The sequence below is a fragment of the Cariama cristata genome, unplaced genomic scaffold (genome assembly GCF_000690535.1).
Source record: "Cariama cristata isolate BGI_N322 unplaced genomic scaffold, ASM69053v1 scaffold19259, whole genome shotgun sequence".
NCBI lineage: Eukaryota > Metazoa > Chordata > Aves > Cariamiformes > Cariamidae > Cariama > Cariama cristata.
In genome coordinates this window covers 1-25520 of record NW_009635503.1, presented here as the reverse complement: position 1 = coordinate 25520, position 25520 = coordinate 1, and the positions used below count along the sequence as shown (strand labels likewise).

The following is a 25520-nucleotide window of genomic DNA, read 5'->3' as shown; positions in this document are numbered from 1 at the left end:
CTCTCTTTAAAACAAAAGACACACAAAAAAGCCCTATCTCCACTAGCAAGCAGCTTCCAGCTCTTTTGTTCTGCTCAACTTGTGAACCCAGGAGAACCAGCATCACAGCTGCAGAAGTGGGAGCTCTTTCCTCCCTGTTTTAGCAGGGAAGTCACTGTAGTGAAGCAGCATCAGGCACAAGGATATTCCACCACCACTCCCGAAGTGTTTCCCTAACAGCAGGCTGAAGAAAAGCAGGGAGAAGATGGTTCTTCCCCCCCCCACCCCATGCTTTCCCTGCTGAAAAAAAGCACAATTAATGTGAAGAGAAATTAGACCAGAGGGTAAGAGACATGGGGAAGAGCTGACCCTGTGCCTTCTCTTATTAAACAAAACTTTGTTGCTTTGCATGCAATCCATAGAATATTAAACTCTACATACTCTGTAGTTGGCTTGAAGCCTAACAAAACTGGAACCACCCCATCCTTATTGGCTTTATATAGATAGGTACAGAAATATACAAAGTTGAGATGATTCATGCTCTCTGGAATGAAGGGCAGCACCACAGCTTTGCTTAAGCAGAAATATTCAGGGGAGCAGGCAAAACAGACCGAGTACTCCGACGGCTGGGAAAAGCTGCTGAAGGTTGTTCTTGGTAACTACCAAAAAGGAAGAACATTACTGGAAAAGTGGGCAGGGAGGTGGCTAGGGCAGCTGATCCCACAGCTGAGAGAGGAGATTAGAAGGCATCTGGGCCAAATAGGGTTTAGCTCTTCTTTTGAATTGCTAATCAATTAAAACAAAACTTGTGAAATAAATCACCCACCGAATGCCTAAAATTAAAATATATCGCTCCTACCTGCCATAAGAGTCCTGCGCTTATTTCTCTTTTGGAGGCAGTTACCAATTTAAGTTATTCTAGGAGTTTCTCTGCATATGGCACAACCAAAGGACAAGGCAAATGCAAGGTACAGTATAAAAATTAAAAACTACTCAATATACATAAAAAACTGAGTATTATGCTTCTTAAAAGGCAAGAAATGCTCTCCACTTACAGGGAAAAAGTACTCTTATTCCCTTTAAATGAAATGGAAGCTCAAGATATTTTTAGCAATATCAATATATTCCACGCTTCTCTTAAATACGTGACTCTTCAGTGCTTTAATCAAAACATGACTTCAAAAATGCACACACAAAATTCATAAACACCCAAGTATTTTATAAGTATTCTGAAAGTATTTTGAAATTTTTAATAATCACCTCCGGATATCATAGTTCCTAAGAAAATCTAGATTATTTTCCAAAAGTTTGATCTCATACAGAGACTAGTGATACCAAACTAGAGAATGACTGTAGATTTAAGGGTGCTGATGTACTTTTTCCACACAAAGTAACTGTAGAAAGAAAGCAATGTCAGATTAGACTATTATGCTGCTTCGTGGCCTCAAAATTCATTGTAGTATGTTTTTGTATTACACTAATGAGATGCCAACTCACTGAACAGCTATACAGATGTCTAGCCTTCAGAAGCCAGGATAACCATATGTCAAACTTCTGTGGTTTTGCCACTTGGTATTTTGGGTGTATGCCTTCATTTGTGATAATAAATATCAGGCCACAAACTAATGTCTCCTCAGATATCTAATATGTTTAACACTCAAAACAGCTTGAAAATCTAAACATTTCTGCTGTTAGCTTTGAGCTCTCCTCCAAGAATTATGCTACAATATATACCAGATGAACAGGCTAGGGATAACACAACCCTTGCCAGTTGTTAGGATGGGTTTCTCTGCCATTTTGTATGTATATTTTTTATCCTGCAGTATACACAAAGTTCAAACCTCCTCTCCTCCTCAATGTCTTTGTTAGGAAAATCTAAATCCACTGTGCTACCACACATTTCCAATGCTGAAGACTGAAAATCTGAAAGTCGCTCCTAATGATATCTTGCACATAAGCAGGTACAAAGAAAAGTTTGTACATAAGACATCTGTAGAAACAGACAGAATAGTACTATGTATTTTAAGTATCAATTAATAGGCCCCAAGGCATTTTCTTCACATAGCAAATGGGGAAACAGTGATAGTAAAGTTAAAGGACACAGCATCAGCCAGCCAGTCTGGAACACTGAAGGTAGCAGAATTCAACCCCAGCCTCTCATTTAGAACACCTTAATCACAACACACTTCCTTCTGCATGCATATGCTTAGATAGAATATATTCTTATTATGTATGTCAGCTTCTGCATCTTCGCAAACAAACAACTAATTAGGAGAAACTGCTGTAGCTTAAGCAAAGCCAACAGTATTACGCTGACAGATGTCTTCCAGAATTTGGTACTGTTACAGTACACAACCTAAGAGGAAGGGCTTTTGTTTAACCCTTTACACACCTGAGGAATTAGCATTATAGCTGACTGAACCCACAGGATACATCTTGGAGCTCCGGCTCCTTACTGAAAAAGGCCAGAACACCAGAAGTACAAAAAGCAATGCTGAATGCAATTTTATGCTGTATTGCCAGAAAAGCCCTCCCTCCTCCAACAAAAACAATAGCAACGACTGTCCTTTCCCCTCTTACTGGTCTCTTAGCTTATACAACTTCAGACTTCCAATGGAAAAAACATACATATATAGAATATATTAAAAAAACAAAACAAAACAATCAGTAGGGTCAAGTCTCTCTTTTTACAATTATGTTTCCAGAGTTGACTCCAATCAAACTAATACTCCAAGACCAGAGCTATCATATTAATGGTTACTTTTCTTTATTATCTACAAAACCTTTTCTGGTCAAAGTAGTAAAGACTCTATAGGAGTTCGATAACTTTACAAGGTGATGGCATTTCTGTGTTTATTGTAAGCCATTTCTGTTGCGAATTGTTAACAGCTTTTCAAAGTGCAACACTGCAACACTGATTTGGAAATGCAGGCACACTAATACATCAATTGCCATGACTAATGTATAAACTTTTAATGACCTTGGCAAAATCTTTCTTTCATTGGGCAGGTGCCACTATTTTGACTGTACAAAATGTTTTGGAAATATCTTGAAAATTATACATGTTTTGGAAAATATTTCAGGATTTCAGTATAGCAATATTGAAGCTATACTAAATAAAAGTTTGACATGGAGAAGAAAACACACTAAAGTTGTGCAAGTCTTTTTTTAAAAAAAAGAGATATCTTCCAAGTGTTGTACATTCACAGAATGCTGACTTTTTATCCAAATAAAGTTAAGAAGATAAAACATTATCTTGAATGGTTTTCAGTTACATTCAGTCACTGTCATCTTCTTGTTTCAGACCACCTCCTTCTTCAATATTGCCCTCTCCATCGCTTTCCTTGTCCCAGTCTTTCATAGATGCTCCCATCATGAAGTCATCACGCAGTATATTCCATTCTGGCCCCTCTTCAGACTTCACTTCACCCTGAATGTTTGAGGGGAGGAGAAGAGGGAACAGAGGAAGATGAGATGAATGTGAAAGGCAGTGAAAGATGGAAGCTCTTCATGCAATCAAAATAACACCTTTCATACTCTTACAATTTGTATCGGCAGACCTACCGAGGGCTAGCTCTTTATGCAAATGCCACACAGAAATATGCAGGGCAATCATAAATGACTTGATGCTGAAAAGCAAACTTGTTTTAAGCAACCAATAAAAGAAACATGGAAACAAAACAATTATTCCTCATGGATGAAACAGTCAACCCTGAGCATGGCTTCCTTTATTAAAATCTTTCTTGGCAATCAGAATGGATTCATGATATCATTTATTAACCCCCAGGTGCTGCTTCATTAGAACACTTCTTGGCACATTTCTAAAACACAAATATGGATTTAATAAAGGCTTAACCCCCCCAAATTTAATATTTAACATATTCTGCGATACATGAACCAAATCCCCTCTATATGGATTATTACCTCACTACCTGGGCTTGTCATATGGCGCAAAGCTGCCTCTAAAAGAAACAGAGTTGATCTACACTCAGCAAGCCAACACCACCTTACTCCAAATTTCTTACCTCTTGAAAGTGGATAAACTGAGGCCACGCTACACGGACTGGTGAATAATAAAGAAAAGTGACAGGAGTGTAGTTTTGGTTAGCACTGAAAACAGTGCTTGGTTGCAGTTCCAAGTGCCAGATCGCATTTGGGCAGTGCAACAGCCCCATCCTGTGGCAACAGTTTTAAAGAACAGCTTGCAGGTATTCCCACGTTCTTACTGAAGGAAGACACTAAAAACTGTTCAATGTACTGAAAAAGGCTTTCAGTGGTTTAAGTCTTAGTAGCAAAATACTTCTGAGGAACGATGTGGCTCAGTGTCCGGCAGGCAAGCAACAAATTGTCCTACCAAAGTGGAATCAGGGGCACTGAAAACAATAATTTACTTTTGCAGGGTCTTTGAAACAAAGTTAATAAAAGCATCTCTGGTGTGCTTTTCCCACTCCGCTGCTCAAAAGGACAGACCTCAACTGACTTAACCTAGTTTAAGTAACTATCACCTCCTGATACTGTACAGTGGATGGAGATCATCTGTTACAGCATCCTCTGCAGATGCAGATTTGCCTACCAAATGCAGAATCCGTGGTAAATGTATGATCGCTGTAGAGATTTGTTCATGCGTCTTCTTTGTCATGCATCTAGGACTATGTGATATATAGAACCATAGCATATTTAAGGGGATGTCCGTGAAATCTCTGGGAGAGAGCAGCATACAGAATTTAATAGCAAGAGAAATGAGGAACAGAGAATGCAGGTCCATCACTGTAAATCTAACACATCATATCACACCAAAAGAGAGTGCAAAAAGTCTGCCGAACAATATACGTATTTTTAATAGGTAATCAAAGCAGAAATACTAAATGTGAATTCTCCTGCAGTTCTCTTTGAAAGACTACTCTCACAAAAATATGGTAACAAGTCTTAACACTTTCCTTCCCAAAAGGAATCTCCCAGGGCCCAGTTCAAAAAAAGAGAAACTCTACAGCTGTTCCTCAAGATGTTTGCACCGTGTTTTGTTTTGGCTTTGGTTGTTTGTTTTCAGAGCTGCTCTCATTAATGCCTACTCCTAAGAGTAACTCTCCCATACCAACATTCCCCGTTTCCCCAGGGTACTGCCTCCTAACCACTTTCCACTCTTGCAGCAATTCCCTTCAAATGCTCTACTCAGTAAAGCCTGAAATCACCTCAGACAGGATAATCAATTACCTGGAATTGAAGAGTAACAGATAAGGTAGGTCCCTAGACAGACCTTAAGATGTTCACATGGGAATAATCTGTATTAGTGCAAATGCAGGTACTCTGTTCTGGGACACAAGGAGAGGGCAGCTTCCAGCGCCCCTCCTTTTAACTGTATTTCAATTGTTTTATATGTTTACCTTTGCAGAATAGAGAAAGGACACAGATTACAAAAGTCACCAAGCCTTTTCTTTTTCAATCCCAGACCTTTTATAAATCAGTCTGAACATGCCATGGAGTTAAATTTGAAATACCTAAATGGAAAAATCCCAGCTTCCTTACAAAACCATGCAATTTTCTTTTTTTTTTTCAATAATAATATAACCAACAGAGATTCCATTTTTTCTCCCATATGGGCAGAACAAGAGGCTTTATTGTTTATTTTCTTTTGTTTTTTAAACAACACAGAAGCAGTAGATTATTATCAGCAACTACAGTGAAAGGCGCAGAGTTTGAAAAGCCCGATGCTCAAATTCATCACAAGCTACTATTCAGCAACCATTAGCCCTTCTTTCTGGCTATGTCAAGTGAACAACAGGACAAAAGCAGGACCTCAACAAAAGAGGGATGCTGATCCTCCATAGCATTACCCACTATGTAAGGCACCACAAAGGTTTGAATAGAATTTTACAACAAGCTCTAAGGAGAAAGACAGAGGTAGCATGTCTGTGCCTCAAAGATGAAGATTAAATGCTCGAAGGCAAATATTTAATCCATTTTAAGCATGCTCCCAAGTGAAGAAAATCCCATGTTTAGTATCTTCATTCCTAACTCATTTACTGCTCTATTTTCCCCTCAGAATAAAACCTCCCCAAATCTATTGTATCACAAAACATTCCTGGAGTCTTAAGAAAATATGCAGCAAGACTATTTGTGTAATTAACAATTAGTTCAACTGTAACATCACTCCCCAACTTGCTTTATGTAAGAATGTTAATACACTTGGGTTTTCAATGCCATAATCTGGTTTCATCTAAATAAAACAAAACTGATTCTTGGCACGTGGAAAATAAACCAGCTTTCATTCTATACAACGGCTTTTGAACTTCTAGTCAGCTGTTCATCCACATCTCCCACATTTCACTACAACACTGAAGTCCCCTTTGAACATCCCTAAATGAAAACAAAGCAGGCTATATAAACACTAGCGGATGCTTCAGTAAGGTAAAGAGTGAAAAATTCTGCTGTTGCTTTTTTTCCTCTCCTTTTTTTACACATACATTTGAATGGGTTTGTTGTTTGCCTGAAGGTGTGGCAACCTATTTGAAAAGGCCTGAGAGGCAGCAGTTAGTAAAATATCTCAGGAGTCACTGGTGCATGGTGATGAACTTGTTATCACGTGCTGAAATAAGACAGACCAAAACCTCTATTTGAAAAGGCCTGAGAGGCAGCAGTTTATAAAATATCTCAGGAGTCACTGGTACATGGTGATGAACTTGTTATCATGTGCTGAAATAAGACAGACCAAAACCCGCAGTGTGGTTACTCTAGTGCAGATACTTATTTACTGTGACATACCAATAGTCCAGCTGAAAAGAGATCATATGAATAAAACAAACACCATCTTGCCTGCTTGGTGTGCCTCGTAAGCTATCACAGCATTAGCTCAAGTCTGACACAAGGAGAGTTCAGCAGTGGTGGCATACTTCCCAAACTAATCCTGGTTTGAAGACCAACTCTCTAAAATCTTCACCAGGTCAAGATGAACTGAAATTCTTAGCCAAGTCCTAATAAAATCAATCACGCATCCACCCACAAAACAACAAAGCTCAGGTCCATCACCTAGAACAAAGAGCCATCCCTTGCAGGATCTGGACTGGAATTGCCTCCTGGATGCTTTTGGAGGAATTGGTCTATGAAAGCCCCATGGCATCATCAGCAGCTACGTGATCAAGATCGAGTTAGAAATCTCCCTTTTTTGCTTCATTTCTTTACCACTGCTAAAATTTGGAGCTACATAATTCAATCTTGGTAAATGACATTACAACATCTTCAACTGAGACCTGCCAAACTCAACACTGGAGTTGTGGCAGACTGCACTGGAACTCAAATGGGAGATCGATTCTCTCTACCCCTTCCGAAGTTGTGAGAAGCATCAGCAGGATGCTTGTTGCTTCAGTCTGCAAACGAGTGCCTTAGCTCAAAGCCTGTTTCCTTTGAAAGCTTAGGGAAATTAAGTTCAGTCTGTTTAAGTCACAGGATGTTGTCATTTTCATCTGTTGCTTTACTGGCACAGCAACGTCCTAAAAACAGAGCAGCAAAGTTTGCCAGAGCTCTTCAGAACCCTATGCATGAGCAGACCAAAGTCTCATAATACTTATTAGTAAGTCACAGCATTAAGATACATCTTGAAATCAGAGCACACAGACAAAAGACAGCATTTCACTCCACTTTCACCAGCTCATGTCACTTAACACACCCCACTTTCTGCATCTGCAAAACAGCAAACATGCCTACATCACTGTAGAGATTCCCCTACAGCCTGCATCCAGAAGACAGTAGTTGCAGGGTATTAACAAATGAACATTTTTCAGACCTAGGAGTTACAATCAGCACACTGGGCTCCCATGCCTTTGCTCCGTGTACAAGATGAAACACCAGAGCTTGCAGGGGCATCTCTCTTTACCATCATGTACAATAAACGTTTATTTGTACCTGTCATGGAAGGAATTTCTAACACAAATATCTCTCAAGCAACAACTTTAAGCCCTGAGAAAACAATTCTAACATGTCTAATTAATTTGAACTGCCTCCCCAGGTTCCTCTCTTTTGCTCAATGCAAACATATAAGACCTTGAAATACAGGGAGGCTTTTGTCACGACAAAGAAGTTAAAAAGCGTAACTGCTAAAACACATTCTCACATACATCTGACAATTACCTTCCCTGCCAGCCTGCATCTTGCTCCGAATGACTGTTGCTATTCTGTTTCTCATCCCCAAGCAAGTCGGTTTGAACCTAGCTCAAAAAACCCCAGCGTAGGCATACACTTAGGTGTGTTAAATCTCAACTTAAAAAAAGAAATAAAAATCTCTTGGTAGAAGGTGGGGAGGAAATGCAAAACAAAGAACACCAGCATAATCATTCCTCCTAAATTCATTTTCAGGAATATCCAAGCTCGCAGCCTAAGAAAATAAGTTTCCTCTAGGCTGGGAACAAATAAAGAAAACTGCAGCTGAAGTATCCAAAGCAGCAATGTAAGTAGAAAACAAAATGTAATGATTTTTAACAGAGGTACTTGGGGTTTAATCATCAGTGCTGCTTGCAGTTTCATCTAACTTGAATTACAGCCAGATCTTGACTGTAAGAAAGGTTCCTACGTACACCTGATCACAAACAGACAAAACACCCACAAATCTGGAAACTGAGAATATATCCTGTACTGCTACTATCTTGAATTTATGAGCTGAAGTCCCACAGCAACTCACTTTGGGAAGCATTTTCAAGCTTGCCTAACATGTGACCTGCACAACAGAAAGCTATTCTGCTGCAGCATAATTCCGCACAATCATTTATTCCTTAGGGTGAGAGTCATTCAATATCCATTTGCATCCTCTCTCTCAATGAGAAATTAGAGCGACTGAACTAAATTGCCTTGGTGTATTTGAAGTGATATTATGCTGTGGATATCAACAGTGGCACAGGAGATTTACTCAGACCACAAGGTCTCTTGTGCACACCAAAATCTGCACTGGTATTTCTAGTAAATAAATTTAAGAATGAAATTTTTTTTTACAGTGTGTTTTGAAATCTGCTGTTCCCGTTCAAACTTCTCTGCAAGTAACACATTGGAATTATTACTACAAGCACAACAAATACTGATTTTCCTTTTCAGCACAGCCAGAAGACCACCCAGAGCTTAATGACCTGCATGAGGAATCTCCCCATCCTCACATCCTCCTCTAGGGTTTACTACAACTGGGGATGTGTGAAAGAGAAGGAATGCTTTGGGTTGGCAGGCAGAGGCTTAAACATGCCCCAACCTTAGAGGGGTCAGAACTGAATTACAGAATTTCTAAAAACAAGCATTCATCTGGACTTAAGCAAAGAAGAAAATTCATTAGCATTGTTATTAAATACTCAGTTGCAAAGAAGAATCACAGAAAGAGCTTACGAGAGAACAGATTTCCTCAGTCTTAGTTCAGCAGAAACCTCATATATCAGTATTTCTGTCAGACAAAGCAAAATATTTTAAGAATTCTAGTGTAACACTGGGCCCTTCTGCATACAGGATGCTCTGGAACTCCTCAGCCTGTGCTGTGCTCTAGTTCCAATAGCAGTCCTCTAGTTCCAATAGCAGTCGTCTCGGAAATCCTTCCGCTGCACAAGGAATTTTACCACACGCTGCTGCAAGACAACGTCTGGCCATGCTAGCACTGAGATTCCCTTCACGCGTTTAATAAGATCATGAGCAGCATGGGCATGCTACACCAAGGTGCTACTCACAGAAAATAAAAACTCAAATAAAAACTCACCTGAAAATAAGCCTCACCTAATGAAACAATCTTATAGTTAAGTTACAATACATAGTAACAGTTCCCCGTATGGAATATATTCTGTAATTTGTAACTGATGTTCTGTAAAATGCAAGGCAAAACGACAATGTCGCGAATATTAAGTATTTACATCACTGTCTTTCCACTGACGTAAAAAAGAAAAAAAGGTCCACAAGTAAGCATTTTTAAGTAGGTACCAAATAAAAATGAGGTCCAAGTAAACTGCAAATTATTACAGAGAAGATACCTAGAAAGAGAGAAGTAACACATTCTCTGTATTAGGTTATAATGCAACACATCAGGAGAGAAAGTTTCCAGATAGTATGCTCTTTCAGTATACCATCACTGTGCATTTTCAGTCCTGTTTGTTTTTTCCTCCTGTAAAAACATAACTGCTTCATCATCCTCATCTATATGCTTTTACCTTCACATCTGCACTGCTTGTTTATCAGCAGTTATACTGACAGTGAAATTACTACCTACCATTCTGGCGACTACTACCTCAATATTCACCAGTTACGCCTACCCTTTCTTCATCTGTATGTCTCCACACAGCATTCATGTTTCATCTACTTAGAGCAAAGACTGCACAGCACCAAGATCAATTAATTCTTGACGTAAAGACCCAATGAATACTGTGGTTGAAAACAACGTATCATCAAGACTTTCATATTTAGAGCAACACAAGTACATTGCTTATCAGACAAAAATTTGTACAGCAAGTTATGGTATTCGAAGTAGTTAAATCATAATTCCCACTTGGAAAAGACAATGCTGTCCATCAGAAAGCATGGCTTTTCATGCTAGCTAATCATGAGCCGCAGGTAACCAGTCTGCAAAACATTGTTCATTTTGTACCAAAAAGTGTATTGGTTAATTACCAAGAGTAAACTTATACAGACAACTCCTTACCAGCTTCCATCATTATTCCTAAAAGGAAAATAATGAACCAAGACTTCTTCTGTTTGGATGTGATTCAAAATAAAGGAAGAAAGAACTTTTCGAGATCTTTCAGGGTTGAAATGCGAAGTGCCACACAACTTCTCACAAGTGATAAAAAAGATTTCTCTCCATCAGCTGGTCCTACATTTCTTAATGTGTACTTCTTGCAGTAACAAAGACATGACAGTTTAAAGATCAGCCTAAACATTTTGCAAACTCACAACATCCTTTTTGCAAGTTGCACAGTTCCCAAACCATTAAGTTGTACCTGGAAAATATGCAGATACAGCAAGAGTGTCTAAAAAAGCAACCGGTCAAGACTAAGGCCTTCAATGTGCTATCCCTCAGAAGTCAAGTACTATGTCTTTCAACTGTCTACTTTAGACAAACATTTTTGAGTCACAACAGATCTTTCTCAGTCACCCACTTATGCAAGACACGCGCTATCTCAGCTGGCTATCTGAAATTTTCTGCAGGTTTTTATAAAAGCTTGCCTGTTGGCACAGTAAGGACACATGCAGGCCCACAGCTGTTTGGTGTTACTTTTTGATCCTTTTTTAGAATAAATTAGCAGCTTGCAGATTTTTGAATAATCTGAATGTGACTCAGATTATTTCCTACAAATGATGCTGAAATCATCCACTGTTTTTCATTATGATTCAGCAAGAGGCATAACAGAGAGTGTCCCAAAAGGTTGTCTCAAACAACGAAGGCTACAGTAATGACCAAGTCCTTCACTTCCAGCACTTAAGAAATCATCTCACAGAGTAGCTGATGAGGAAGAAGTGGGGCTAATAAAAAGCCTCCTCTTCCTGACTCAGGATTTCCACTTACATTTGAGTCCCGAAACAAGTATACGGATTCAAAAAACTATGAGGCAGGGGTGGGGAGGAAATAACCAAACTCACAAAGAACTTTTTTTTTATTACTAAATATGAAATATTGAAGTTTTTATGACTACTGAGCAGCTTGTCTGGCTAAATCTCCCTACCCTCATTGCCCCTGCTTTTACTTAAATGGCTTTTGCAACATATTCTAAACATCTGCAAAGCCAAGGCTCTTTGATTTTATATTCCTGTAATTTCCCTCACACCGTCGTGGGTGAGTGGCAAACTCATTAAGGAACAGACCATACCCCTCAACACTCCCAGGCTGCTTTCTAAAAGCAGTTTAAACCTGAAGAGGGAGTATGTAAACCGCCCGTGATCCCAATCCCTTATCTTAGCCATCTGACTACCCTTTCTCTGCATTTCTGACCCTTCCATCTCCTCCTACGTTTCTGTATGGGTTTTCCCAACACCTGCAGGTGGAGAAGAAACGACACAGACCACATGCAGAACACTGTCTGGGGTTCAGCAACAAACTGAAGAGAGGTCAGATCTTTCCAAGGAGACAGCTTTAGTATAAGTTGACGTAATAGTAGGTTTAAAAAAAAAAAAGTGTATTTTCTAATTTTTCAGTAAATTTCAGAAACACTCATTAAAAACTGGCTAGATTTTCCCACAGAAAAAAAAAAAAACCACAAAACTGAATTCAGCAACCCTCTAATCACTGGAAGCTGGAAGCACTTTGACCCACCACTCCTGAAGTCTACCAAGATAAACAGATAAGTAGGTGCCCACAGACGTCATTTATAATACACATCTGCTAGTTCAATACTCTGGAAATCAGAACACTTTATACCTTAAAACTCCAAAGCAACAGAATCGCTTTTCAAGATCATTTCCAATAGAAAATGCTTAGATGGGGGGGAAAAAAACTGGTTCAGACAGAGAAGCTCCACCCAATCCTTCTCACTTCCAGAGAACATTTTTTATAAGACTTCATGAAATGTTTAGATATATTTTTCTCTAAGTACATTGCCCTGCCTATAAGAGTTACAAACAAAGCCAAAAGCAGAGAGCTGCTTTTATAAGGCTTTCAACTCAATTTATCAGATACAAGTCTAATAGGATTTGATTTTTTGTGCTTTGTATACCTAGAGGAAGATCAAAAGAAGATGTATACCACAAGTTTTTCAAATGTGGTTGTTTTAGACATAATTTTACTGAAAAAAGGTCTTGCAACATCTTCTGAGAGAACACTACACCATAATAGTATCCTGTGCTCTAACAATCAAATAGCAAGGCAAGTTAGTCTCAAATACGACAGATGGAGCTGTCTCAGTATTGCCTGACACCTCAATCACAACTGCCTGTTTATATTAATTTACAAAATTTGCCAAACTTCAACTGCTTCATGCTGAAGGCTTTCGTGATGTTTCAACTAAAATCACTTCATCCCTTTTCACAGAAAGATGAACTTACAATATTTTTTCTACAGCTCCAAGGAAGAAAGAAAGAGACATTTCCTACAACCATCCATTAAAACCTTGCATCACTCATTCTTTTTGAACTTAAAAATCAGTTGATGTATTTTGGAGCTAGGAACATGTCTTTTGCTATCATCATAAACATTTTCCTGGATCAGGCTAAGTCATAAACATCTGGAGGACTGCCCTCCCTAAACCTGAGGTCATCACCTAAGTTGGTATGATAGGCATTTAGTATTCAAATTCTCTTAAAATATCTGTCCTCACTGATCACATACTACTTGCATCTTTGAAGACAGCATTTAACTGGACCATGCCCAACTCATGATGACAAACAGGGAGCTAGTCTTCCTGTGCGAGCAGTTGTCAGGGCTGCGCTCGCATTAGGCATCAGGACACTGGGCTGCGTTCTTGGCCCTCAGGTGCAGGGGCAAAGAACCAGTCAGGAACATAAAACATGGAGAGGATAATTAAAAAGAGGTTGACAGAAACAGAGTGCAAAATCACAATCTTTTTCCCCTTCCTGACTTCTGATTAAGTACCTGAAAAAGAGAGCAGAAAGGGAAATCTGAGTATAAAAACACAGGAAAAAGGGTGAACCTCAGGAAATACAGCCATCATGCAGCCCTTAATCCTCTAAACTGGAGTTGAACTCACAGTGTCAAGTTCTTGACATCTATCAATCAAATACACATTTAAATATTGACAAAGACCTACATTCCAATGTTAACACAGATGTGTGTTACCAGCTATGGCAACAGATAGGGAACTGAGCTTGGACATCTTAAAAACCTAACTCTGCTGGTGACTCAAACTGGGTAAGTCAATACATCTCCCTGTAAACAGATTTAAAGTAAAAATGTCACCATCAAACAACTTCTAATATGGCGCAACAACATTTTACCTTAAAGAACATAAGGAATTTAGGATACAGGAAACTAGTGGCAGGTTGCACTGCATTTATCCCTAAGGATAAAAACCAGAATACATCATACAATTAGGTAGTCAGCAATATTCTGGTACAAAACCAAAAATATACATTAAAAGCATCAGATTCAAACATATACGAGGTCATCTTCAAAAGAATGTATACACATTTGGGAAAAAGATACAAAAGCACAATTTATAAAGGAATCCAAATTAAAAGTTTCTGTGCATGTGATGGAAAGACATTTACTAAAATTGGGAGAACGCATCCACTGTGGCTGCAGCTGAACTAAATTACTACTTGGCTGCCCCCTCAAATCTGCTGGAATACATGCATGCCTGGTTACTCCTTCAATTAGTTCTGTAAAACCAGCACACAACCGCTGTAGTAATAAACTTCTGCTACTCTGCAATGTCATTATCACCTAAGGAAAAAAGTTTCCTTTTAAGATTAAAAAGAGGTGTTGATACATCTTCCCAAATTTCTAGAAGTCATCTATGCCCTCATCCGTACTTCAGAAACTATTTCCTACAGCTGGTTGAAGCAATTGTTCAGACTACTGTCCCTCCAAGCAGGTATACGGATGAAAGTAATGGGTTTTTTTTTGTTGCGTCCCCATTTCTACACTGTGGAAACTGTGGAAAAAAGCAGAACAACATGCCAAAGGCGAGTACTTATGCAGCTGCAAGAAAAAGGCAGCAGTCACTCTCACAGGTTTTAAACAGACCTAATTTTTAAGTTGGAAACCACAGTTATATCCCCATTTAACTTGAAAAATGAAAGCCCCCATGCCCCTTCTTGTGTTCCAGCAAGAAGATCAGTCAGTTGGCAGTGTAGTACTCCTCCTGCCCTTAAACAATTTTCAAACTACTGCTCAAAATCAAAAAATTTATGAATGTTACAAGTCTTGTGAACAAAAGAAAAATATATAGTAAACCTGACTCTAATCACTGTGTTTACAAATTATTTACCAAACACTAGGAGCATTTATAAAACACACTTCAGGCAGAAGGAAGTTTTCTGGAAACATATTTTATTTCAAGTCCCATATGAGCAACAGCTGATACAAAATAGCACTTGTATTCTTCTCTGCTCATCTTCCTTCCGATCAATAAATTATTTTAGAATAGGCACTATTTTGAGACCAATACACCAATTTTTCCCAGATGCCATCACAACACAGGAAGTAAATTGTACCTCCAAGTCATGTAGTCAGCACAGTTTATAGAAAAATGACCTTGCAGAATTTGGATCATGGTTACTGAAGTAGGCCAGGAAATTCTGCTCTTACTCCCACCACTGAAATGCTCTGCAACAGATCTGGTGTAAGAAAACTTACAAGTTGAAGCAAACACAGGTGATTCAGAAAACTATGCTACAAAGGCCTAATTCAAAAATAAAGGTTGGTGAGTGCAGGTTATGCTTGTTACAAAGAATATCTGTAACTTTCATGCCAGTTATTTATATGTCACTAGAAAATGTTTTACCATCCAGTAATGCTTTACAGAGACTAGCAAAAGGACAAATTAAAAGCCAAGATGAGAGCTTCTGGTCCGAACGACCCTGTTGTAACTGACACACAGGAAGGGAGAAGAGTTGAGGCTGCTCCGGGAACGTTAACTCTGAATTTCTTTGTTTTCTTACAGTTAAGATTTCAAGACCTCACGTAATTCACTACCTCAGCCAACATGTCTGTGCAACTCTAGGAGATCAGAAACATCGCTCAACCTTGGAAGCAAAGGTACTTCCCTAACTCAGAATTCTAAGAGCACCCAGAAATTTCTTAAGTACCTAAAGAAAACAAAGGATTCCTGCAAGGAATCCTTTACTGCCACTACCTACTTCTGTATTTCTTCTATAGACATAAAGATGACTTCAGCCTTTAGGCCTGGAAAGACAGCATCTCTGATATGCACCTTTTTTAAACCTGTAGCTTAATAATGTTTCTTACAGTATCTTACAGGTGGGAAGTTGCAAGATACAACCAACACATACTAAAATGAAAATCTGGTCTGTAAGGATTGTGTTGGAACAAGACTGAAAGCTCTCATATCTCCCAATAAATGCTTTCCAAAAAACCTACCCAAACAACAAACAAGTTGGATTTTTTTTAAAAAAAAGAAAATTATTACATTTTTCTCACACATTGCAAGGCTTCAGATAAGGTGGTGAGGGGAGGGAATTTGGATGATCTTGCCCAGAGGCAAGCATCATCTACAGTACCTTGGAAAAAAACAGGGAAAAGTATTACACAAGTCAGCTGGCTCAGCAAGGATTAAGAAATACCTTGATAAACAGCTAACAACATGAAAGGCAAAGTTTTTGGCTCCAGCTCAGAAAAGTAATTACTCCCATCTGGGCACACCAAATCCCAAGAAGGGCTACAGTTTCACATGGCACAGGAAAAATTTCAGTGTCTAACAGTCTTTCTTTCATAGATACATTGGGTGGGTGTACACCAAGTAATATTTAGGCCAATGGCTAAAATTATACAAGACTATGAACAATGTTCTCACAGAGAATAGGTTACCTGTCCTTCCCATAAATGCATGAAGCTGATGGAAATACAGAACAAACTTTTTAAAGTGGCTGTGCTACTGTGAAATCCCTCTACTACAGATGGGCCTTTACAGAGCATTTAACTTCTTTTTCCCACACATACATATATGTGACTAAATAGTCAACCACAACAGAGCTTCATAACGAGTTTCTTCAACAACCCGTGACATCTGGAAGAATCCACCAGACTTTAAAAAAATACAGCAGCAAATTTTGCATTCAAAAATCACCACAGAGTAAGAAAAAGCATTTGCCCATTCTCACATAGTCAGGTCTCCTTTCATAGCACAAGGCTTGCATCAAGAAAGGTTGCTTTCACTGGTAAAACTTTATTCTGCTATTTTTCCTGATGACTGCTTGTTTTATGTGGGTGGGGTGGTGTTTTTATTGTTCTGAACTGCATTTTAATTGATGGCAGAGTGCCTGGAGTTTGGGATTGGCATCTCTTCCATTGTTTTTATTGAGATAAATAAATGTATTTTCCCCCTCTTTTTTAAAAATTAAATACACGCCATACTCTCAACTGCTAAAAACAAGCAGGTTGCAACAAAAAAACCCACACAACACAAAACACACAAAACAAACAAACAAACGCTTTCAGATGGCACAAACAACCTACCAAACTCCCGCTGCAAGGAATTCACCACCCAAAAGCCTCATCCCTGCTTACTACCCTCTGAAAAACCCTCAAAGACCAAGAAGCAGAGATACAACAGTGGAAGTCAGCAGTACTGTTCATTGGCTACATGTTTGTGTAATTCTGAGGAGAAGACTAAAGATCAGATTTTGGCCTCAACTTCAAGGATCAACAACTACAAGGATGGGACCCTACTAAATGGGTAAGATACTTTCTCAAGAGAAAATATGGCAGATTAAGAACAGCTTGAAAAGGAGTTATTAAAGAGTTTGGCTCAGTACTGAAAGGAGAGTCACTGAAGCAAATTCAACAAAGGAGAGCGGGAGGGGAGTGGTCTATCCAGGCAGACATGGCTATTAAAAAAAAAAACAACCAAAAACCCCAACACCCTCCCCAAACAAAAACCCAAACCTACAAGTATAGCCTTATATAATGAAAAACTCAAAAATCTGAAGTTTTTGTTCATAGGCAATGTGAAAGCAGCACCTATATCAATACTGAAAACCGACACTAACAAGCCAGCATCTAAAGCATCTCCAGAGCACTTTAATGGAAATATGCTGTTACTGATGCTGCCAAAATAAGACTTTTTTTTACAGTATAGAAACATTTGCAATCTATGTTTTCTGACCTAGTAATTAGAAAATTGCCCTGCTACAATCTGACACACAGAAAAAAAGGTCCTAGTTTTTGCTCAGTATTGATTCAATGCCTATTACAATAGTAGTTGGCACTGCTATCACACTGATGTTCTTCTGCTATTCCAGAGGAGGGAAAAAGAAAAAAAAAAATCCCACACCACGAACCACACACACGCATGCCCCCTCCCACCCAAACAAGAAAGCTGGAATTATTTAAGGAGAAATAAAGTGTCAGCACCAAGCTAAATTGTTCTCAATTATCCAAAGAATTTAAAAAATACTTTAATATTACACTTGCATGAAAATTGTATGAGTTCTTCATGCCAGGCAGTGTTTCAGCATGCTCCCCAAGTGCACACAAACAAAAAACATATGACAAACTGTTGTCTCCCAACTGATTAAAGTATTTCTTCCTGGCACAGAAAAGCACTTCATTAACTGCTGTGAGTCTTGGCCAACAGAAGTATTCCACCCACTACCAAGCACAAAGTTCAAACCTGAACACAAATACACTTCAAAAAAGTGAAGCTTCTGAAACACGAGAAAGAGTACGTCTGAGCAACTTGTTTTCAACCCTGAGCTACTTGGTGAGTTGAAAGAACTGATAAAGAGTTGGACGAGTCCAACTACACTGTGTCTCTCTTGAGCATGTTTGGAAAAAGGGGAGTGTGTTAAAATACTTCTTTCCAAAATATCATAACAGTAATAAAGCCACATCAGCCTAGCACACACACAGAATTAGGGCAAGAAAAGCCTACATACAACGTTTAACATATCTCAGTTTCTTTCTGTTACGGTATTCACTTTATGGCAAAGCCCTTCAGTTCCAGATACCATAATCATCCAGAGGAACTGAGTCTGAAGTGTATACCCACACTTTTGGGCATAAGTAGTACAGACTAATACACCATGTAAGATGAAGAGCCCCCATGCCTTTGCCAATTTTAAAGAGCTGATAACCACTATTGGCCAAATTCCAAACGTCACAACCCACTAAAATCTAGCAGTTTGTTCCATGGTTGGTGCAAAATCCAAGAAAAAATTCAATTTTCCATATTTTTTTTTTAAACACACAGCTAAAACAAGTTATTTGTACACAAGGTTTGATATCATAAGAGCTTCCAGTGTTTTGTACCTTCATACTCAAAAGACAGGCAAAACAGGCTAAGAGCTACTTGCTCCCTTCCTAAGTAGTCTGAAAAAAACACAGGCACTGGGATCACAGCTGCTCTGAAGAGCAGGCACATTAATGGACAGTAATTATAATGAGAAGGTATCTTGTATGCATTTTTTCTCCCAGACAAAGCCTACCTGTTTACTTTTTGTGGCCTTTCCGGTAGGATTCTTGCTTCCTTTAGCACCATCCATGTTTCTTAAAACACTGATGAAATCTTTCTTTGAAACAGATGACAGCAGTTTAGCACGCTGCCTGTCAGAGCTCCCAGCTTTCTTCACCTTCTCATCAACGTTCTTTTGGTGAGTCCTGACAGCATTAAATAATTGTACAACACCTCTGGGATGGGGAAAAAAACCAACAAAACAAAGGTTTTAACTCAAGCTCCCTTTACAGAAATGAACACCATACCAAAGCAACTTACCAGTGCAGATGCTGGATGGCTTCCAGCTCCCCAAAATGGTTACTCAGAACCTCAATTCAGTTAAGAAGTAACATTTGCTACAATGTAAGAGATTTTCAATTTTCACTCTTCCTTCACACTTACTGCTAGGAACCAGTAAGAAACAAATCCACAAATAACTATTCAGACCCCAAAGTAGGCACGGTAACATGGCACTAAGATCAGTGCAAGAGCATGTTTCACCCCCAGAAGCATGTTACTAGTCCTACAATCAGTTATTAAATTCTTCAGGGAAGAGCAGCTGAAATAGGGTGACAAGGCAGAGGAATGAGTAAGGAGACAGATACAGACAGCACATCAAGATGTTCAACAAGTTCTGTGACACTAAAGTACCGCAACGCAGAACAGCGAACTGAACTTAACCGTAGATCTGGTGAATCCTCTGAGGAGGAAGTAAAATCAGAGTAGTAGAAACAATTGTTCTGCGTTTTTAAAGCATTAAATTAACAAAATGACGGGAATCTAAGAAAACACTTCTGTTAAGCAAACATTACATTCCCATCTCAATTTTTACTCATTCATAAAGCTTCTGAAATCTTTTGTTGAGCTTGATACTGTACAATGCAGACTTGTACATAAATCACTTGGCTCCTGCTAGTCACTTCTTAAGAGTTCAATTTGACTGGAAACATATTACCTGTGCAGGCCTTTTCTTTTGCTTTTCCTCCTCTTTTCGACATACATATATTTAAGGAAAGCATTCAGAAAAAGTCTTACCTCGTGGCAATTCTCTGAAGATTTCTTTCTCTGTCTCGGTCTTTGACAACATCTGGCTTCACTCGGCACATCATTTCCCACTCCCGCTTTTTATCGAGCTGCATTATAAATATTGTTATGTGAAACAATATGGAGCATTTGAGAATGCAGCATACTCTGAGTATGTAGCAGCAGCAAAAAAAAAAAAAAATCAACAAAGCTCAGTTTGGTTTGAGGGTAAGGGGAGCTCTAATATGGGGCTGGACAACAGGTCTGAAGCAAGTCTCTTACGCTGACACACCAGGGGCCACAGTCAAATCTAAGTCACTTTTCTGTAAAAAAAACTAGAAAAGAGTTGCACCAGAGTGATGCCTCTGGCTCAAGACAAGCAAAAGGAGTCTAGAAAAAAAAGAATAACTCATATGATTTCACATTGACTGCTAAGGACAAGGAAATTATTCAAAGTCAGCTGTGAACTCCAAAACTTCACAAGCTGATCACAGAGAAATTTACACATAATAAAATCCTGGGTCTATCAAGACAGGCATGTCGCATTTTCAGCCTTCGGAATCCAAGTTCCCCCGCTGAATTAATCACGCTACAGCTTTGTGACCAACAGAGATGCACAGCAAGATCTGTAATGGGAAGAGCACCAAGTGCCCACTGGAGAACAACTCTTGTGCACAACACTGATTTTTGCCTTTTTTTTTTTTTTGAGGCACTTTGTTTCAAAAGCAAACTCATCTGCTTTCCCATTACCAGGGGCCACAACACCACCAGCTTTTTTTCTGCTACAATAGCAGAACACTGTATTTCCCCAGCCTCTGCTTCAGGAGTAAGGTAGTGAAATTTTTTTTTTCCCCCTTTTAATAATTTAACAGTGTTCTAGGCCTGCTGATGTTGCATTAAGTCTGTTTTATGCAAGAAGTCTTCCATGGAATGTCAGAGCCCTTGTCTTTATAATTCCATGCAGACTACTAAGAATTTGTGAGCTTATGACCATGTTTTGGCCTTTTATCAAAAGAACTGTCCTATTCCCGCTTCCATCAGCAAGAAATTAACTGAAGGCAGACTGTTCTCAATTTTTTCTAAGGGTAAACAAGTCAGTTTGGGGACCTGCAGCCCACCTCTGCTTTGCAGTACTCCCACGTATTTACTGGATGAGAACAGCCACTTAAGACAACCATAACTGAGCAGATGCTGTACTGAAGCTCTCTGTATTTAAAAGGCAGGCCACGGCCTAACCACAGCATGCCCCAGACTGTCAGGTGGATAACCTGGTTATCCTATTGAAACAGAACTGGTAAGATGAGACATTAGAACTATTAATGTATTTTTAGCCTGAAGGTAAATCAATCACAGCCTGGAATTAAAAGTTCCACTTAAGACACACAAACAACTTAATTGCCGACATAGTTTTGTTTTCTTCGTAACAGTTTCAGAACCAGAAGCAATTTAGGGCATGGACACTGTAATAGGAAACTCCTACCAGGAAAATCATCGAGGTGAGCAAACAATGATTCACAACCACATCAACGATTACTGCAATCTCAACATAGAAGCCTTTGATTTTGGAAGTCGCAGCAGAATTTAAATGAAAGCAGTTTTCTTCTTTCTCCCTCTCACTTTTGATGAGAGAGAACTATTTCAATTTGTAACACTAACAAAGTGAACTATATCCCAAATTAGAAAACTAAGCTTAAAGCAGCTGCTTTCAACCCTCTCAACAACAAAAACAACTTAAGATGACGCACTGAAACAGTCCTGTTGCCAAGGGATTCTGAAAGAGATTCTGAAACTGAGACAGTCTCAAAGCACTCTCCCAAATCCCAGCTGAGAGGATCTTGCATGTATCCCCATCTGACTGTTATTGCCCAACAAAATACTGCATCTTTTTCTCACCTTCATTCTCTTCTCCAGCCTTTCTTGTTTTTCCTTTTCTCTCTCCTTCTCCAGCTTTTTATTCTTGGCCAAGATAGTGGACTTATTTTGTGGAATCTTTTTGTTGAGCACTTTTGCCATGGCATCTGCCCAGCCTGCACTTGGGCCAGCTTTGGAGCTTGTTGCTTCTTCAACCACACTGCCAAGGGCTGCCGTGTCATCTTCATCATCACCCTCCAGGGCTTCACCTCCTGAAGAGTAGCTGTCTTCTGGAAGTCCTGAACTCAATTCAGAATCTAGGGGTAAAAAGAAAAAAAAAAAAAAAAAGGAACAAAATAGTGTCAGGAATTCTGTTTCTAGTAAGGATCCATCACTAGCTTAATTTGCTCCGTATGTACATGTTATCCAAGTTCAGGGCCATGTACTGCTTGCTGTTACAATTAATTCCTCCAGCAGGCATACACCACCATAATGAGTTTATTAGAAAGTATCCAGTGCAAGTGCTTGCTCATCTCAGTGATGATTTAAAGTGATTTAAGAGGTTGGGTAAAAGGGAAAAGGCAGCCTTGGAAATTTATTGTCAGATTAATTAATATTTTGATGTTTAGGAGTGGCAAATTTTGGGAAAAATATATTTTCCAGTTCAAAAATTATAATTTATAAATGCATACACACATATATGCATGCACATATATATAGATGTATGTACATACTTCTATACAAACTGCCACAGTGACATCTAGTGTTTAAATGCAAACAGCTACATTGAAGGTACAGAGGCATTTATTACATGAAAGCAAAATCTGCTCAAGGAAAATAATGCCAGCAAAAATACTATTACCTAAGCATAACTAACACAGACAGGAGACTGCTTTGTGAACTAAAGAATCAAGACAGTGGTCAGGTAGCTCAAAAGAAACCAGAGGCACTGAGCTTTTCTGGTATAAATAACCGCTAAAGCTCTTGATACACAAATAAAACACCTCCAAATTCAAGTTTCCTTACCCTATGCCCCCTTCAAAATAAAAAAGAAGGAATTAAAGTTAAAATACTGAAGTTTGCAATCAAGCAACAGCAAGACAGAAAAGAACAGCCAACTAGACGGCTAATCAAACACATGAAGAATCTACCACTTCCCTCATTGGTCTGTTCAGTGAGTCAAACAGCAAAAATAAAGTCTTTTAATGGTGCGGATGATTAACTAGAACAAAAGGGGCTGCAAGTTTAGGGTGTGCTAAAAAATGTTTGGTTATTTCAGTGGACTCACTTTATCACATTATCAAGAGCATGCAAGTGCCCTGCCACTGTTAACTACCATTCCACTAATATTTGTGCCCCTCAAAAGTTTTAAATTAATTATGTTACATACAACTTTCAAGGCTGCAAATCAAATGACAGACAGAAGGTGGCTGGTTTCTGACATCTCCGCAGCCCCACTAGCAAGGGGACAATTCCCAACCAACTCTGAGATACCAGCTGACTGGCTTTCATCCATCTACCACTCTCACACTATTTTAAAAAAAGAATATTTTAACATCACAATGTTAAGTACTACTGAGCCAAGTGCTTTGCTTTGTAAGTGCTACTATATCCCATGAACTACCTTTATCAACCAAATCATTTAAGAGAATGAAGTCAGGACTTCTTCACAACATCTGTTCTCTGTAAAACCATACAGACAGCTATTAATGATATTCCTTATTGATCAATTGCCTATTTAATTACTTAGCAAACATAAACACATTCTGTTGCCAGACTAGCTCTTTACTCTGCCTTCTCTATTTGCCTTTTTGAATCAGCAAAAAAAAAACCAACCCAGCAAAAAAACAGGGGTGTTAACCAATTTAGAACAAAGCCTCTAATGCCAGGCATGTTTAGAAGCTCAGAGAGCATTTAATTATCGCCATGGAAAGAAGCAAGATTATATGTTTACAACACAAATGTGGAAGAGAAATACTTACTGAATACTTGCTCATCATCTATATCAGTATGATTTTTACTACCATCAAGGTGAACACAGTGTTGCGTCACACTCCACACAGGCTAAATTACGGGTTTTTTTTCAACAGTCCTTACTATAAATTGGAAGTTTAGAAGTGACAAATTTGTTCAACACATTCAGAAACTACTAAAGGCATCCCTTTTATGATATCAGCACGTCTCCATATCCTGATTTCCAAATTAGAAAAAAAAAATTCAAAACACTGCATGTAAAAAAGTAGGTTCGTCAATCACCACGTCCTGGTTCCTACATGTAAAACAATGTCAGGTTTTCACCGCTAAGCCTTGTCCATGCTAGAATATTGCTATCTAGTTTTTCAACAAAGAAATAACCCCTAGTTGTGACTTTTTACACATACAAAAGCTAACAGCTACCAAAAGTCCAAACGTGAATTCCATACACTGTTTAGGACCAACTTCTACAGTCAGCCATGAAAACCAGATCAGACTTATAAAAATGAAAAATGCAAAAGCATGTGTTAGTCTCCTTTACATAATATTTTCTGCCAATAAAATAGGAGGATAATGCCAGATAATACCAACAACATTTTGCTTTCAAGAACTACAGTAGGATGAAAAAGGCTTCAACAACCACCCATGCCTTATTCTTTAATACATCAGAGAATCTGTCAACATTACAAGATAAAGCAGAGGCATTTCAAAGTAATTTAAACTAGATTAAGTCTATCAGAAGGAGGACCTGGGGCTCTATTCTGAACCGTAAAGACTGAAGCCTGGCACAGATTTAATATAAAAATCCTATGTGTAGGGAGGAAACATACATATACTTCTCCATATTTTCTTCTTCTAAACCTGCTCAGTGATCTAGGTGTAGATATATACAGTTAAAAATAGCAATCATTCAGAAATGAGTTCTGAAAGAAGCTCCCACACAAGGCTTCCCCTTGGCTTCAATTTTGACCCTCAAATCAAAAAGAACCACTGTGAGCTATGGTTCCAAACAGCTGCAACCTTGATTCCTCCCAGAATAAAATAAAATTAAAAAAATCCAATCACATGATATAATTAAGAAGTGATGACAACTAGTTAGGTATACCCTCACAACACACGAAGAAGCACGACCGAGTGGACAATCATGTGCAAAGCATGGAGTATGAGTGCATTTATACCCTCTGCTCTCCTGGTGGATTACTGTAATTGGCATATCTCAGGGATTTCCTTCAGAGCAGGAAGCAGATCCCCATCTCAGAGAGAAACAGACACAGGCAGACACACAGCCCATCGCACCCTGGAGCTCGTCCAGCTCTGCCCAACACCCCACCCCAAGAAAGGGGTAGCCCACAGACACATGGCAGCAAAAGTTATTTTGGTGGGCCCACTGAATAAAGGAGCTGCTGTCGACAGTCCCCGGGTTAAGTAGAGAAAAACCAAACTCGACAGCGCAGGGAGGACAAGACCGGCGGGCAGAGGGCAGGAACATCACCAGGCACAGCGGGAAAGCCACCCACACGGAGCCCCGCAGGCACCCCATGCCACGCTGCCTTCACCCCACCGAGAAGGAGCTTCGGCAAGCGGCTGGGCCAGGGACTCAGCTCCCGCCGCCCCGCGCCA

At 39.1% G+C, this 25520-nt stretch overlaps 1 protein-coding gene across 1 annotated transcript; it reads right to left on the bottom strand.

Moving 5' to 3' along the window:
* Positions 1 to 2742: 2742 nt before the first annotated feature.
* RRP15 (ribosomal RNA processing 15 homolog (S. cerevisiae)) lies at positions 2743 to 22243 on the bottom strand (the record flags this gene model as incomplete). Its single annotated transcript, XM_009707583.1, has 4 exons — positions 2743 to 3409; positions 19045 to 19246; positions 20088 to 20185; positions 21969 to 22243. Coding segments are annotated over 4 exons (728 nt in total), but the record flags the coding sequence as incomplete, so codon positions are not given.
* Between the last annotated feature and the right edge of the window lie 3277 nt (positions 22244 to 25520).